This window comes from Schistocerca gregaria, chromosome 1 (assembly GCF_023897955.1).
Source record: "Schistocerca gregaria isolate iqSchGreg1 chromosome 1, iqSchGreg1.2, whole genome shotgun sequence".
Taxonomy (NCBI): Eukaryota; Metazoa; Arthropoda; class Insecta; order Orthoptera; family Acrididae; genus Schistocerca; species Schistocerca gregaria.
The window spans coordinates 805,695,961-805,712,249 of record NC_064920.1 but is presented as its reverse complement, the minus strand read 5'-3'; the positions used below and the strand labels follow the sequence as shown (position 1 = coordinate 805,712,249).

At 40.5% G+C, this 16,289-nt stretch overlaps 1 protein-coding gene across 3 annotated transcripts in view; it reads left to right on the top strand.

The window, feature by feature from the left end:
* The window catches only part of LOC126270374 (protein argonaute-2), a 233,614-nt gene that overhangs the window by 49,392 nt on the left and 167,933 nt on the right, over positions 1–16,289 (top strand). For all 3 annotated transcript variants that reach the window (XM_049974065.1, XM_049974066.1, XM_049974067.1), the window contains 2 exons: positions 11,986–12,266; positions 12,355–12,486. In XM_049974065.1, coding sequence (XP_049830022.1) covers positions 11,986–12,266; positions 12,355–12,486 — 413 coding nt within the window. The remainder of the gene's footprint in view (positions 1–11,985; positions 12,267–12,354; positions 12,487–16,289) is intronic.

The window sequence follows — 16,289 nt, the reverse complement described above, 5'->3', positions numbered from 1 at the left end:
ATCCAATGTTGACAGGTTTATTCAGCCAGAAGATAAACCTCCTGCAGTGGTTTTTATTTAAGACTTTTGTGGTAGTATGGCTGAACTTATCTAGTGCAATATCATTCACCCTAGCATGAGAAGAAACTTCCCACTCAGGTCTTCTTTCATTGCCAAACCGACTAGTGTAGCTTTACAATGTAGGACTTTTGTTTGAGTCTCCCAAGCACACCTAATAACTGTCTACATAAGAACATTCACAGCTTACAATATAATCTTAACCATGACTTTTCTGTTCTGTAAGGCTGTGGTCACAGTGGCTCTGATGTCAGTAGATACCACCGATGATCGACATCGGCCAGAGATGGCCAACCATTTCAAATCAGTACTCTGCTACACGCGTACTATTGAAGCTGATCTTATCTCCCAAAGGTATAGACTTTGGATGACAGTCGGCAAAATTCAGATCAGTTTGTTTTTTTCGGTCAAATCGATTGATGTTCTCACATGCGAAATATGGAGCAAGAGTAACTGATAAGTTTACTCCAACAAAGAATGAGTTTGTGGCACCCTGAGGATGAAAATATCATAATTGGGATGTAGTCCAGAATCTATGGACTGAAATTGCAGATTTATTTGAAACCTCAAATAGGCAAAATGTTTAAGAGAAATTTTGAGTGTAGATTATTACCTCAAAAAATAATTTGTTCAAGTAGAATGGGTGGAGTACTGTATATGCTTATAGCTGGATCTTTTTTTGGTAGATTGTCTACAAATTATTGTTACTGCTTACTGGTGTTTTGTATCTGTAGGGTAGTCATTCTGGTAAGTAATTTGCAAATGTGGTGTATGGTATGTATTTCCACTTTCAAGTGCTTTAGGTTATTAGAGTATTTTATGCTACATTTTATGCTTGTTTTTTTTTTTTTACTCATGTGCTAAGTGGCAGTCATTGAATGTTAATTGATGTGCAGACATACAACTTTAAATATAGTGAAATAGTGTGTTTGTAACTTGCTTTTCAAGACCACCACGTATTGTCTCAAGTATCTAACAGAACATTTCTCCCATCATCTCATATATTCAAAAACTTGCCTTGTTATTCTGATAACTGAGGACTCAGTGTAAATTACTCGCCATGTTCTTCAAGAGACAGGAAAGCTCATTCACATGCATTCGGTGTCATAATAGCAGAAGCAACTACGCAGCACTCTTATCCAAGGACAGTGGCATGGTGCTTATCCGCTCACTCTTAAGAGGTTGAAATCGAACCTACTTCATACATAGAACAGATTCTAACCTAACCTGCTTGGCTGTGCCAAAACTGACGAAGGAGGTCGGACACACTATGACTACACTGTCGGGCAACGTTCTCAGGCGACCTTGGCGACTGTGTCTGACGACCATTGCCAGTGCCACTGTGAACGCAGCCTAAGAGGGATTATCAGCTCTGTCTCCCACCAGCTTTAGGTCCCTTGTGGTTGACCTTGTAATTCACCGGTCATTCCTTGATGTATCTGTATGGTATTTCTTAACTTCCTTAAAGTTTCTTCCCTGGGCTGTTGCTGCGTAAGTGACTAAATGAATTAGTCTGCCCTTGTATCACTTGCATGAGGGCAAATAACTAATTTGTTTTCATGTTTTGAATGGGGGAGTGGCAGTTTCTGTATTGTACTGTATTGTAGCACAGCATACTACTCTGCAGCAGCCATATGCAATGGGTCTCAGGAAAATTGCATCAGTCATGAGATTTTCAGTATTATATGAATTTTGTTTCAAAATGTCAGCCAGTAGATGACCTTCACAAACATTCATCCTATTAATGAATAGAATGTGATGATTGAGTGTTTTGTTCATCTGCAGTGTGTTTTAAAAATTGGAAAAACAGTTTCAGTGATAATTAAGTTTCAGTAATTTGTGAGGTAAACTGGTTGCAAGGAAATTCTTTGTGGTGAAGTAAAAAAAGTGTTACGGATGATGATGCCCTGAAGGTTTACAATATCCTTTTTTGTAAACGACAAAATGAGTTGGCCATAAAGCTTACACAGTGAGTTCAGCATGTAATTTAACGCAAAAGTCAGAGTTTATCTCTTGGTGTGGTAGGAAGCTTTAAACTGTGAAGGAGTTTCATAACAGTGCTTACATCGTTACTGGAAGAAAGTTAAATTTTGGAAACAGCCCATCTACTATGACTTTCAGCTGATCTCTGCCATATCCTTCCTCCTAGGATTGACTGTGCTACAAAATAACCCCCCCTCCCACTGTGCGGGAAGGCGCACCGATCGGCTTTCAAGGAGGAGTTTGTATATGGAATTGCAGAGCTTGGGCACTGGAGAACATTGAAGTTTGCGATGAGCGTGCATTCCACTTTAAATCAGTAAACTAAACATGAGTAGCACATTCTGCTGTTTGCACTACAAATTGTGTACCTTCTATGTCAGTGCATAGCCTGCATCAGCAATGCTAAGCCTCAAAGCACATGAGCCATTACATGTGGTCATCTTTCAATTATTTTAGTTGCTGCATGGAGTCGAGCAGTAAGGTCCTTTGCTGATGTTCCAGGTGTGCCGTACACCACGCCCTTCATACTACCCCACAGAAAATATTTGAGAGGTGTGATGTCTGACAACGGTACTGACCACAGAACTGGCCCTCCTCTACCAATCCATCAATTGGGATATGCAACGTTGAGGCGATTCTGCACTTTCACATCAGTGTGTGCTGGATCTCCATCTTGTCGCAACTACATGTCCACTCAAACATCTCTGATAAATGTGAGGAAAAGCAGTCCTGTTAGTGTGTTTGGCGGTAGATATGGCCCATTGATACAGTCGCCAATTATCCTGGCTCAGATATTAATACCGACCCTGTGTTGGTGATTTTTAATCGCCTGCAGATTCTCGTCCTCTCAAACATGCATGTTGCACAGCTGTATAATAATCCATCTCTAGTAAATGTGCATTCATTCATGAGTAGTACCAAGCTCGGGAATTGTGGCTGGATTATGCATTGTAAATACCACTGCACAAACTATACCCATCATGGGCAGTTCTCCTGTAATGCCTGGACTTCCTGCAGATGGTATGGGTGGAGCCATTGTTCGTGGACAACGTGCCACATGGTATTTTATGCCTGTGCCATCTGCCAAGTGCTAGTGGCTGAATAATCGTGAAACATTTTCAGTGCATTCTCCATCAACTGTAGTGTTCGAGCGGAACATGGACAACTTGCATCACATTTCAGCACCTACCAGAGAACGGACAGTAGATTGGATATAGTATTTGCAAGTACCAAGAAAGCGTTACTGCGTCGCTTTACAGTGTACACACCTCATGCAGAAGTGCAACTTTCCCATTTCTCTGAGGCCTCCCTCTATGTTCGGAATCATGAAATGGCACGAGGTATGTCTGCTTGGAAAATGTTCTACATACAATCTTGGCAACAACTGTCCCATTCCAATCCGCTTTGCCATATGAAAGCACTATGTTGGCCATTTCTGCAGCCATGTACTGGTACATATCGCGGTGCTGTCAACAACGTGGCAAACCACAGAAAGTCCACAGTAGGATGAGCACAAGGGCTGTGTGAAGGAATGTGACACATTAGTAGGAATGTTTGGGCTCTGGTCACCCATATGCAGTACACAGATGGCTAAAGGGCTGCATACCTTTTGTAATCAGACAATAAAACAAATCTGAACAGTCACAATTGTTTGTTCTCTGAGTTCGATGTCCACCATGCCCAAGCCGTGCATTTCTGGATATGAATTACTTCTTGAAAACCAATCAGTTTGCCTTCCCACATAACAACCTATGCATGATCAGTTTTTTTTAACACCCTGTTGATCTAAGAGGTACTGTTGATTGGAGTCCCAGTCCAGCTTATAATTTTAATATTGATATGTTTTGCCATGCTGTATATTTATTTCGATCTATAAAATATAAATTTGGTTTTTTAAGTATGTGTATGGGGAGGGTGAGGGAGGGGTTGCATGAAGGGCATTATACAACTTCTATTATAGGCTTCTTCTGGATGTAGAGAGGACATACAGGGTGTATACGACTCGGGACAACTGGGAGATCTGGGAAAACCTGGGAATTTTTTCATCCGGGAGAAAACAAGGAAAAACCCTGGAATTTTTTAGAATACCGAGAATTTTTCATTGTTTTTAGTTTTCAGCTGAATTTTTTAATTTTGACTGGTAAGAACCGATACTCTAACAACGGGTATTACTGTATTGTGCTACTGAAGAATAATACTGCAGCAGTAAAAAATGAATGAGAGAAAAAACAAAAAAAAAAAAAAAAAAAAAAAAAAAAAACAAAAAAAAAGCAACTTAAGTTGTGAATGCACCATATACAATAACAAAACACAGTACTCATACAAGTGTCTGCCAACAGCAGTGTGTGTCAAAGGCTTTAGAAAGATTATGCAATGCTTCATAACAAATTGCATCCGATGAGTGCGACGTCACAACTGTTCACCTTAGATTTGTTTGAGCATTTGTGAACAGGTTCTTGCGCATACTCTGTTGAGTCGCATATGAGTAGTACCTTCTCCCCCTTCTGGATACAGAAGTGTGGCTGTTAGCTGTACAATCAGTAGCAGAAAACAGCCAGATGCTACCTGGAAAAATTTTACTAGTGTGCCCAAGCTGCCAGCAGTAGCCCTGGATCTAGGGAATTGGCGGAGGGGGGGGGGGGGGGGGGGCTTTTGATATTGGTACTTCGTGAATTATATTCTGTTGTGTTATAGAAACGACCATTTGTGCCAAAACAGTCTCATTAATTTGAGGTATGTTACAATGGCCGCAATATTAGAAAGGCCTATCTTGTGTCTTCTAGCAGACAGTGACAAAATAGACGTAATGAGACTGAGAAACTGCACCAGTTTTGGGTGCTATTTGTATTAACAGCTTTTTCAGTATTAGATAAAGACATTTAGATTTTTTCATGTAGCAAAACATTTGACGAACTTTGATGAGGTAATAGTTTCTTTTGCAGAGAGGAAAGCACACTATGTAAAGCTGTAGCAAGATAGAGAGAAAACATTTCTAGGTCCTAAGGATTGAAGAAATGTATACTTTCTTGCTTGTTTCTTGTCTTTACTGATTTTATGCATCCTATATTTAATTTTATATCACACAAAACAGCAAGTTATTAGCTAATAGGTAATAAAGAGTGCAAATTTTCTGAGGAGTTATTGTTCTCTCAGTTACAAATAATCCCATCCAGTATTAATTGCGAGGTTTTTTTAAAGAGGGGTTGGATGTCTAATCTGTCCTGAATATAGTTTGATGGCATCCATTATAAAATATATATGTTTGAATTCCACACAAAGAAATACAGTGACGTGCAATAGAATAATACTGTGTGAAGAGGCATGGTGCTGCACTTTGTCATACCTAAGACCAAGCAACAAGTCTTACATGTCCTTGAACATATATGTTTTATGTATCAGACTCTTCAGAAAGAGGTGTGCTACAAAATGAACATATTTTTGATAAGTCCCATCTCAAAAGCTCGGTGAGGAGGTGGGGGTGAGAGGGGCAGTATCTAGTATTGCCCCGGTTTGGAAATATCGTAAATCTGGGGCAGTTTCGCAGAGCAATCTGAGTTGTAATTGGGAGGTGGGTAATTTCTTCCTGAACCGTGTTTATGTTTAACAGTTTTGCTGTTTCTTCTTCGTTTACTGCTTTCGCATCAAATTGCAACAGAACGCGTTTACTGCTTTCGCATCCAATAGCAACAGAACGGATTTCTGTGGCCGGTAGCTATCAAGTGAATTAAAATACATTCTCATAATTATGGAAGGTTAAAATGTGTCATTAGTATTAATCACCTTGCAGAACAATGAAGTTATTTTGTCAGTTTGCTACAGAAATTTGGCTTTATTAATCTCTTCCGCTGCTCAGTCAATTTATTTTAAACAAAGTTTTTAATTTGACACTATTGGCTAGTTTCAACTGTTCTCAGCATTTCAAGTTCATGTTTTCATCTCCTAGTACGTATGGCGTAATGCCATGATAAAGATCCAAACATGAGATAATACAATACTGGTAATCAAGAAAATTTACATCCTGTAAAGCACACTGAAAAGCCTACTTCGTTGTTGAGGCCTACTTCATTGGAAATCTGGCCATACGAATGTGCACTTTAAGCTGGAGCATGTATTTTAGTTTGGTTCCTGAAATTTCGATGCTCTCAGAGTATCCTCTGATGTCTTGTTTCTTTTATGACATAATGTAAGATCTTTTAATGTTTTACACATACGAACATATGGGCTTCCTACATTATCATAACTGCGCAAGCACAGTGGCACCTGTTATCTGGCACTCTATGGCAACTGCTGGAACAAACCTGTTTCTAACAGGTCACGGGAAAATATTGCGAATGGTTGTAAGAAAAGCGTTACTTTCAAAGTAAATTTCCTGTTATGCAAGATGAACTATGTATGAGAATGTATGATGAATTTCTTAAATCAGAGCATTTGACTCCTCATTTAAAAATCAGCTCTTTCATGATGAGCCAGTTAGAAGAAGTTTGAGCCCAGAAAATCAGACACGCCATTATTAAAAATTGTAACATTTGTGTAATTTATATAGATTGTAACATGCGCAAAAAAGATCAACATTATAAGTGAAAGCTTAGCTTTCTGGCAGATTACTAATCTTAGAGACTAATATTATATGTAAAAGCTTTGTTGTTCTTGTAGCAACACTATGTATATTAATTTAAACCATTAACTTTTCCTATTTGTGTGTTTGCACTACTTAAGTGATATTGCTATTGGCTGACTACATAACATGTCCTATGCTCTGAATATTCGCTGTCATCGGCTGGTGAGGTCATGTGACATGAGCTATCACTGGCTTAACAAAGGTGCATCACAAACTTGATTTTGATGCTTCGGAAAGTAACATGCGGTGTTTAGTGCAATTCAAATTTAAATAATACAAAAATATGCAGCGTACATATTACTGCACATCTTTCCAAAACGTGTTTTTTCTCCTGGTTTCTTTTTCTAAAGTGCTGGGAAGTTCTACACAGGTGTATAAAACCATAACCATTCAATGGATTGATAAGTTTTATAGTTCTGACGGAAAGTATACTGTCACTTAAGACAGCAAAAGTGTTTTTTCCACCTGGGAGAAAGTGTTTTTTTAACTGGGAAATCTGAGAAAAATCCAGGAATTTTTTTCCTTGTCCACATGTACACAATGACTTAGATAAAGTTGATAAGGAACACATGTTTAGAAATCTACAGTTCAGGTGTACAATATTTCTGAAGATTGGGGTACTTTCAGATCTCCACGTCAGATCTCACTGGAAAGAGCGAGCTGTGACCAGTGTGCTCTACAGGAGCCCATGAGATGGATAGTATTCACAAGTATGCATTGTCAGGTTTTTTCTACATAACGAGTGACATCCTCTTCAAAGTTGAAACTGCGATATGTCTATGGAGCACCACAGTCAACCCTAGTAGTTTTTGTAGTTGTGAGTGTACCTGTTTACAAAACAGACTGACAGTGGCACCCTCTTCTCTGTTTGTGTGCCTGTTGTGAAGCAGGAGGTTTGAAATTGATCCCATCTTCAGACTTATTTCATATACAAACAGAAGATTCCTAGACATGGGTTCCGTATCAGAATTTTTGCTGCTAGGTCCGCTGTGCAACTTGTAGAGGAGCTTGTGTTAGGAAATATGAAACATCCTGTATATCATGTTGATGCTGTATTTTAGTAGTAAGAAACCTCATATGTTTTGGGTACACTTGATGTGTAAATGAATGCTAATCAGTAATTTCTTTAAAAGGAAAATTCTGCTAAGAAAACTATATAAATTATAGGACAGAACTATTGATCAGTACTCATCTTCAGAGAGATGACAACACTATGGATAGACACACGTCCTAGCTTTAAGAACTAAGAGTTCCTTCCTCAGACAGGAAACTTTTACAAATTGGGGAAGATTAAAAAGGAGAGACAAATCATTGCCTTAATATATCCTTCCCCCCTCCTCCTCCCCCTGCCCCAGGAAGGAATTATTAATTCGGAGAGCTAAGATAGTGTTGTGTACGGTACTTTTAAGTGTGTGTATCGGCAGAGTTGACAATTCTCCTGTTGGTAAGTACTTGCCAGCAGTTCTTTCTCATGATTCTATAACATGTCAATAACTTCATTAATGTTGCTTTCTTATAGGATCTGTCAAATATTGATTTATTGTTAAAAAGTAATATAAGAAAGAACTGTCTACTCAGTGTTTCTTACAGTAACTAATGTGCGAGTCTGGATTTAGTAGTACTTAGTGGTTGGTACAGCATTTTATTTTTTGTTTAGAAGTTATGTGTAAAATTGAAAAGTTGAAATACTGCTGAGAGCAATATTTACACTATGATCGATGCAGGGGTTGGACAAAAATAGGGTAACGCTGCGAGAAATGTGTGTCTGAACATAAACGCAGATGCTAGCCAGGCCTGCACAGTGCATTGCTGTACACGTGTTACACATTTGTAAGTGGCGAGAATAATTGTTTGGCTTGTCATAAATGCACTGTTGATGGCTAGTGTGTGCCAGCCTCTCATGAATGGTATCAATGTTACGTGCACTGCGAGCGCTTGGAATTTTGTTGAAGGTTGTTTTGTTCTATGTCGGCTGCTGTGTTGTGGGATTGTGTGCATCCTTCCCGTGTGTAAAACATATAAATAGTGAATATGGCTAACAGACATCACTTGTCAGACCTGGAGATTAAACTTGAGTATCTTTCGGATGACACTGGCGATTTTTCTGATGACAATGATGACTCACATGAGCTGGAGAGTGAAACCTGTACTGCTGATAGAAACAATGGTAGTGAGTATGAAGAAGTTAATGCACAAGTTCCTATTAGTCAAGTTTGTCATTCATTTCAGTAGCCTGCCCTTTATAATGAACGTTGTCATTTTGATGCACTCCCTGAATTATCTCTGTTTCAAGAAACGAGTGGAATTCAGGTTCCTGTTGATACATTATCAACGGAACTAAATGGTTTGTTGCAGTTTTTCGATCACAGCACGTATCTAAAAGTAAAGTAAGGGACAAAAATATATGCTATTTATACTGTTTCTGAACTTTGCCATCAGAACAGAATCAAATCAAAATCTTCATGGAAGAAATGGAGAGCAATGAGGATACATGAAGTATATCAATTTTTTGCAATCGTTTTGCGTATGTGTGTTGTGAAGAAACTTGAACTTAGGGATTATTGGTCTGAAGCCCCTGTGCTTGCTTCATCATCTACTTCTCAGCTAATGTCATGAGACAGATTTTTTGCCATATACAGATTGCTGCATGTGAACAATAATGCACTGTGGATACCACAACAAGAACCAGGCCATGACATTCTGCATAAAATAAGACCTGTTTAGGAGTTTTTCACAGAAAGATGCAGAGAAGTCTTTTATCCATCACGCAATCTGACTGTGGATGAAGCAGTTTGTCCTTTTTGTGGAAGAATTGGATTCTGTGTTAATATGAAAGACAAACCAGAGAAATACGGGATAAAACTGTATGTTGTAAGTGATGCTCAAACAGATTACATGTGCAATGCTGAAGTTTATACTGAAGGAAAAGGAAGTGTTGACAATTCCTTCAAATCCCTGCTACTGAGACTATGTTCCTCTTACTTGGAAAAAGGATATTTGCTATACATCGACAGATTTTGTACAAGTCCTGCAGTCCTTGAAGAACTATGGGAAAGAAATACGTTGGGAGTTGGAACTGTGTTGAAGTACTGGATAGGTTTGCCTAGAGACCTAATAAATCAAAAAATAAATAAAGGAGAAATGACATTTTGTCACAAAGGACACCTTTTCTGCTTGAAACGGAAAGACAAATGTGATGAACACATGTTGTCAACACAGCATAAGATGACTACTTTGCATGTCAGTGTAAAATCCAGGAGTGGATATGTTGAGGTAGTGAAGCCAGATGTTGTACTAGACTAAAACTTGTGTAAAACAGGTGTTGACTGAGGAGTCGAGCTGATGAGTTACTATCCTTTCCAGTGAAAGACTGTAAAATGGGGGAAAAAGATTTTCTTCCATATTTCTGTGATGGCAGTTGTGAATGCCAACTTTATTCACAATATCAAAATAGTGTGCATTAGCAGATTTTATATGTAAATTAGCGGAGCAGTTGGTTAAAAAAGGAGGAGCGAAACTAAATAAAGACATACATTCAGCATCTGGAGTTGCACGTGCAAACAGACTCACAGCACACCATTTTCCTGAGAAACTGCCTCCAACAGAAAAGAAAACTATCCCAGCTAGAAGATGCAAGATCTGTTGGGAACAAGGGAAATCTGCAGGAAAGTTCGTGAGGAAAGAGGCCAGATACTACTATAGACCATTTAACACTGGACTTTGTGTTCACGAGTGTTTTGAAAGATTTCATAACTGAGTAAAGTTCTCTAATTTGTAAAAATGAGAGAAAAAATTCACTATAAAATCACTTTACCTATAAATGAAGCATTTAGTATTTCCTGCTGACAAGTGATTTAAAATCAATTGCCTACCATTTCCTCAGACTTATGAATAATTTGTCCACTCTGTGAAAAAATAAAAATGCTGAAAAACGGTATCTTTGGAGTAATACCTACAAATCCCTGTGTAATTTATTTGCGCTAAACGTATACATATTCATAAAGAGGAAGGATAGAAGATTAAGCTGATATTCTGCCTAAAGAGGTATTTATTAAAAAATTGTAAATTGTAGCAAATTTCCTCAGGACCTGGGCATTGACGGGATTGCCGACCCATTAGGCTCCAACGTGTTACAAGTGTCGGTCGTGGTCAGAACAGTGTTCTGTGTAGTCGTAAGTGCATTATGTCATAGCTGAGTGAATTCGAACACGGGCAAATTGTGGGTGCGTCCATAACCAAGCAAGCGTGTTTGGTGTTTCAAGAGACACGGTATCAAAGATTTATATCATATAAGTAAAATGCACAAGAACATCAGCCCCTTAAGTAACAACTTGGATGAAAGCGTGTATTGAGTGATCACGAGTCATTGAAGAGGATCGTGATGAAAAATAAGAGGACGACAGCTGCAAAAGTTACTACAGAACTGAATGTCGCACTTTCGAGCACTGTCAGTACAAAAATAACGCAAAGAGAGCTCCATAAGCATGAAATTGCAGGACAAGCTGGAATTCTAAAATCACTCATCAGTGATGCAAATGCCTATAACAGGAAAACTTGGTGCTGAAACTGTAAGACCTGGACTATGGAGCAATGGAAGAAAGTAATGTGGACAGGTGAGTCTTGTTCCATATTGTTTCCCACTTCTGGGAGTTTGTTGCAAGAGTGAAAGATGGCAGGGATTCTGTGATGATTTGGGTTGTCATATTGTGGTGTTCCAGGGGCTCCACTGTTACTCTCCAAGTTTGCATTATTGTGTGCATATTTTGGTTCATCTGGTCCATTCCAGGGTACAACACGTGTTCCCCAGTGGCGATGCTGCTAACGTGGCCACTATTCAAACAACTTGCATTGTCAAGGACTGGTTTTGCAAGCATGAGGATGAATTTTTCCATCTTCCCTGGCCACCAGTCACCAAATTCCAATATTAATGAGCCTTTGTGATCTACTTTAGAGACAAGGGTGTGTGATCACTATCCATCTCCATTGTTGTCACCTGAACTAGCTACTATTTTTCAGGAAGAATGTTGTAAGGTTCTCTTAGAAACTATGCAGGGCCTATATGTATCCCTTCCGAGACGGGTCTACACTGTATTAGCAACGGTAATGTGTTGTGTTTTGGCATTTCCAATTTTTGTTCATCCCCCATAATTTGTTCCATAGATCAGAGATTGCTGTGCATCTATCATTGAATACACAATAAGAAATCATTGCTCCATTGCAATGGTGTAGTCAAATACGGTGATCTAAAGTTGCATTTTTCTTGTAGCTGTAGTTTTGTAATGATTGGAAAGCTGGCAACTCAACATGTGTTTTTTTCTGTGTTACAGTGTTTAATTGCCCTAGAAGACCAAATCTTGGCCGGGAAGGAAGACCTATTGTATTGCGAGCAAATCATTTTCAAATTTCGATGCCAAGAGGGTTTGTCCACCATTATGACATTAATATTCAACCAGACAAGTGCCCTAGAAAGGTGAACCGTGAAATAATAGAGACAATGGTGCACGCATACAGCAAAATATTTGGAACACTAAAACCAGTTTTTGATGGTCGAAATAATTTGTACACAAGGGATCCATTGCCAATTGGTAATGACAGAGTTGAGTTGGAGGTAGGTTAATTGAGTTGTTAAATGAAAGTTGTCTTTTGAATTCCATTGTTTACCTTCAAAGTTTTCATTTTGTTTTTCTTATTTTTAGGTGACTTTGCCAGGCGAAGGCAAAGATCGTGTATTTCGTGTTACAATAAAATGGATTGCTCAAGTGTCATTATTTGCCTTGGAAGAGGCCCTTGAAGGGCGTACAAGACAAATTCCTTATGATGCCATATTGGTATGTTGTGGCATATTAAGACTTAAATATTTCATGTTATTGTGTATTCTATGTTATTTTGTTAGACCATAATGAAATTTATTCCACTAATTTTTAAATTCTCTGTTTTGAGTAACAGACTGAATTGTGTTTTTCCCAATCCCCAATTGTATTTGAATATTTATTCATTACTTGAGCAACTTATACACAGTCCTATCACATTAATTGAGTATCACCTACACTCCTGGAAATGGAAAACAGAACACATTGACACCGGTGTGTCAGACCCACCATACTTGCTCCGCACACTGCGAGAGGGCTGTACAAGCAATGATCACACGCACGGCACAGCGGACACACTAGGAACCGCGGTGTTGGCCGTCGAATGGCGCTAGCTGCGCAGCATTTGTGCACCGCCGCCGTCAGCGTCAGCCAGTTTGCTATGGCATACGAAGCTCCATCGCAGTCTTTAACACTGGTAGCATGCCGCGACAGCGTGGACGTGAACCGTATGTGCAGTTGACGGACTTTGAGCGAGGGCGTATAGTGGGCATGCGCGAGGCCGGGTGGACGTACTGCCGAATTGCTCGACACATGGGGCGTGAGGTCTCCACAGTACATCGATGTTGTCGCCAGTGGTCGGCGGAAGGTGCACGTGCCCGTCGACCTGGGACCGGACCGCTGCGACGCACGGATGCACGCCAAGACCGTAGGATCCTACGCAGTGCCGTAGGGGACCACACAGCCACTTCCCAGCAAATTAGGGACACTGTTGCTCCTGGGGTATCGGCGAGGACCATTCGCAACCGTCTCCATGAAGCTGGGCTACGGTGCCGCACACTGTTAGGCCGTCTTCCGCTCACGCCTCTACATCGTGCAGCCCGCCTCCAGTGGTGTCGCGACAGGCGTGAATGGAGGGACGAATGGAGACGTGTCGTCTTCAGCGATGAGAGTCGCTTCTGCCTTGGTGCCAATGATGGTCGTATGCGTGTTTGGCGCCGTGCCGGTGAGCGCCACAATCAGGACTGCATACGACCAAGGCACACAGGGCCAACACCCGGCATCATGGTGTGGGGAGCGATCTCCTACACTGGCCGTACACCTCTGGTGATCGTCGAGGGGACACTGAATAGTGCACGGTACATCCAAACCGTCATCGAACCCATCGTTCTACCATTCCTAGACCGGCAAGGGAACTTGCTGTTCCAACAGGACAATGCACGTCCGCATGTATCCCGTGCCACCCAACGTGCTCTAGAAGGTGTAAGTCAACTACCCTGGCCAGCAAGATCTCCGGATCTGTCCCCCATTGAGCATGTTTGGGACTGGATGAAGCGTCGTCCCACGCAGTCTGCACGTCCAGCACGAACGCTGGTCCAACTGAGGCGCCAGGTGGAAATGGCATGGCAGGCCGTTCCACAGGACTACATCCAGCATCTCTAAGATCGACTCCATAGGAGAATAGCAGCCTGCATTGTTGCGAAAGGTGGATATACACTGTACTAGTGCCGAAATTGTGCATGCTCTGTTGCCTGTGTCTATGTGCCTGTGGTTCTGTCAGTGTGATCATGTGATGTATCTGACCCCAGGAATGTGTCAATAAAGTTTCCCCTTCCTGGGACAATGAATTCACGGTGTTCTTATTTCAATTTCCAGGAGTGTATGTTGACATCATCATACAACAACCACTCGGACAGCAGGTGGAACACTACAGTCATTATTGCAATACAAGAATGGAGCAATATATCTGACATCCAAAAGGACATGACAATTGGCTTTCGGTCAAGGATGTAACCATTTCCGAGTGGCTAAATTTGCAAATAGTTTGGAGATGATGGGTGAATGATGGCTGCAGAGACGTGTGTGAATGAAAGGCATGCAACTGTTAAACACCTGATGTCTGTATGAACCAAGAGGCTACTAACAGTGTTCAGAAACGTTTGTGTGTGGGCCTCTGCAGCAGGTGCCTGATTTCAGCAGGCATCCATGCTGACCACTCTTCATTGGCGACGATGGCTGAAATTTGCATGCCAGTACTGCAACTGGATGCCCACTGAGTGGCGACAGGTGGTCTTTCCAGATGAATCACGTTTTATGATCCATCGAACAGATGACTGTCTGTGTGTACGGCGTGAAACTTCTGAAAGCAAAATACCCAGCAAAAGTTGTCCGAAGGGTCTAGTTTGGAGGAGGGAGCATTCTGGCCTGGGGAATTTTATTTGGCATTTCCTGGGTGAACTTATGATTCTAGAAGGCACAGCGGATCAGGACAAGTATGCATCTAGCCTTGAGGAACATGTCCACCCTATATGCAGTTTCTTTCTTCTTGGCACAATAACATCTACTTGCAGGACACAGCTCGCATTGTACATGTATGGTTCAAAGAGCACTTAAGGTAAATTTACTCTACTTCCCTGACCACTAAACTCCACATATTTAAGCCCTTTCGAGAATGTGTGGGACCACTTTGATTTGGCTGTTTGTGCTATGGTTCCTCAATCGAGAAACCTATTCCATCTGTCCATGACACTGGAGTCAGCATGGCTCCATACCCATGTGAATACCTTCCAGAACCTATTCAGATTTTTGACATGTGGTCACAATATTGTGATTTCACAATATATATATTTGTGTGTGTGTGTGTGTGTGTGTGTGTGTGTGTGTGTGTGTGTGTGTGTGTGTGTGTGTGTGTGCTAAAATTAAATATCTCAAAAACTAAGATTGAGATATACAAAAAGTATATTTATTGTGGAAACTGTAAGAATTCTATACAGAAGTTTTGAAATAGTTTTAAGACCTCTTTGCAATCACATTAGAATCTTTTTTTAAATGTCCATCACTTGTTGCATGGAGGTGGTTCAAATGAACAATGAAATTTACCATCAGATCCTGTAGTGTCTCAAAATGGATGCCACACATATTGCCGGTTTAAGGTGATGGTTCCAATAGACAGTGTCTTTCAATGTGTCCCACAAAAAGTTGTCAAAGAGAGTCAGGTTGGGCACCAGTAAATTTGAAATCAGCCATCACAGTGACGATGTACCTGAAGTATTCATCAAGAAAGTGAAACACCTGTTGAGTGTTATGTGGTCTTTTCCCGTCTTGCATAAACCGCTCTGTGCCTGGTCGATCTTCCAGCATTAGGTGTGTGGTGAAAAATTGTTACAAAATTGCAATCTAACTTTCACTAGTGATCATATCTTGTGTGAAATAAGGGCCAATAATGCATCTGCTATGTGCCAAAGCCCAAACAGTACCTTTGGGAGAATATAAGTGGTTTCACTTTACTTGAACAGGGATTTTTGGAACCTCAAAATCGCCAGTCTTGTTTATTCATGACTCCATCCAGATATAAGAGCTTCATCTGTGTACCAGATGGAGCCAACATCAAATCCTTCATTATCAACCATTGTGAGAATCTGGTTCACAAAGTCAGCCCTTTGCCACACAGCTCAGACAGGTGTGGCGTAGAGGCTTCAGATTTTTAATTTGTGTTTCGGTATTTTCTGTGTGCTGGAACACTTCAAACCAGCCTCAGCTGTGTTTCCTCAGACAGATTTCCTTGGATTTTGGCGAATAATTGTATAAACAACTTTAAGGAATAGCTGCAATTCGTCAGGGGCCAACATTCCCTGCTAGATCATCAGCCACACTACCTGTGCATTGGAATTTGGTGAAAAGCTTGTGAATGTTTTTTGCATCAGATCCTTTTGGAACATAAATTCGTGTTTGAAAACTGCATCTTCTTGTTGTAGGACTGTTTTTAAACCAGTGGTATTCCAGTACCAGAAAACATGTTATTCAATGGAATACACAATTTCAAT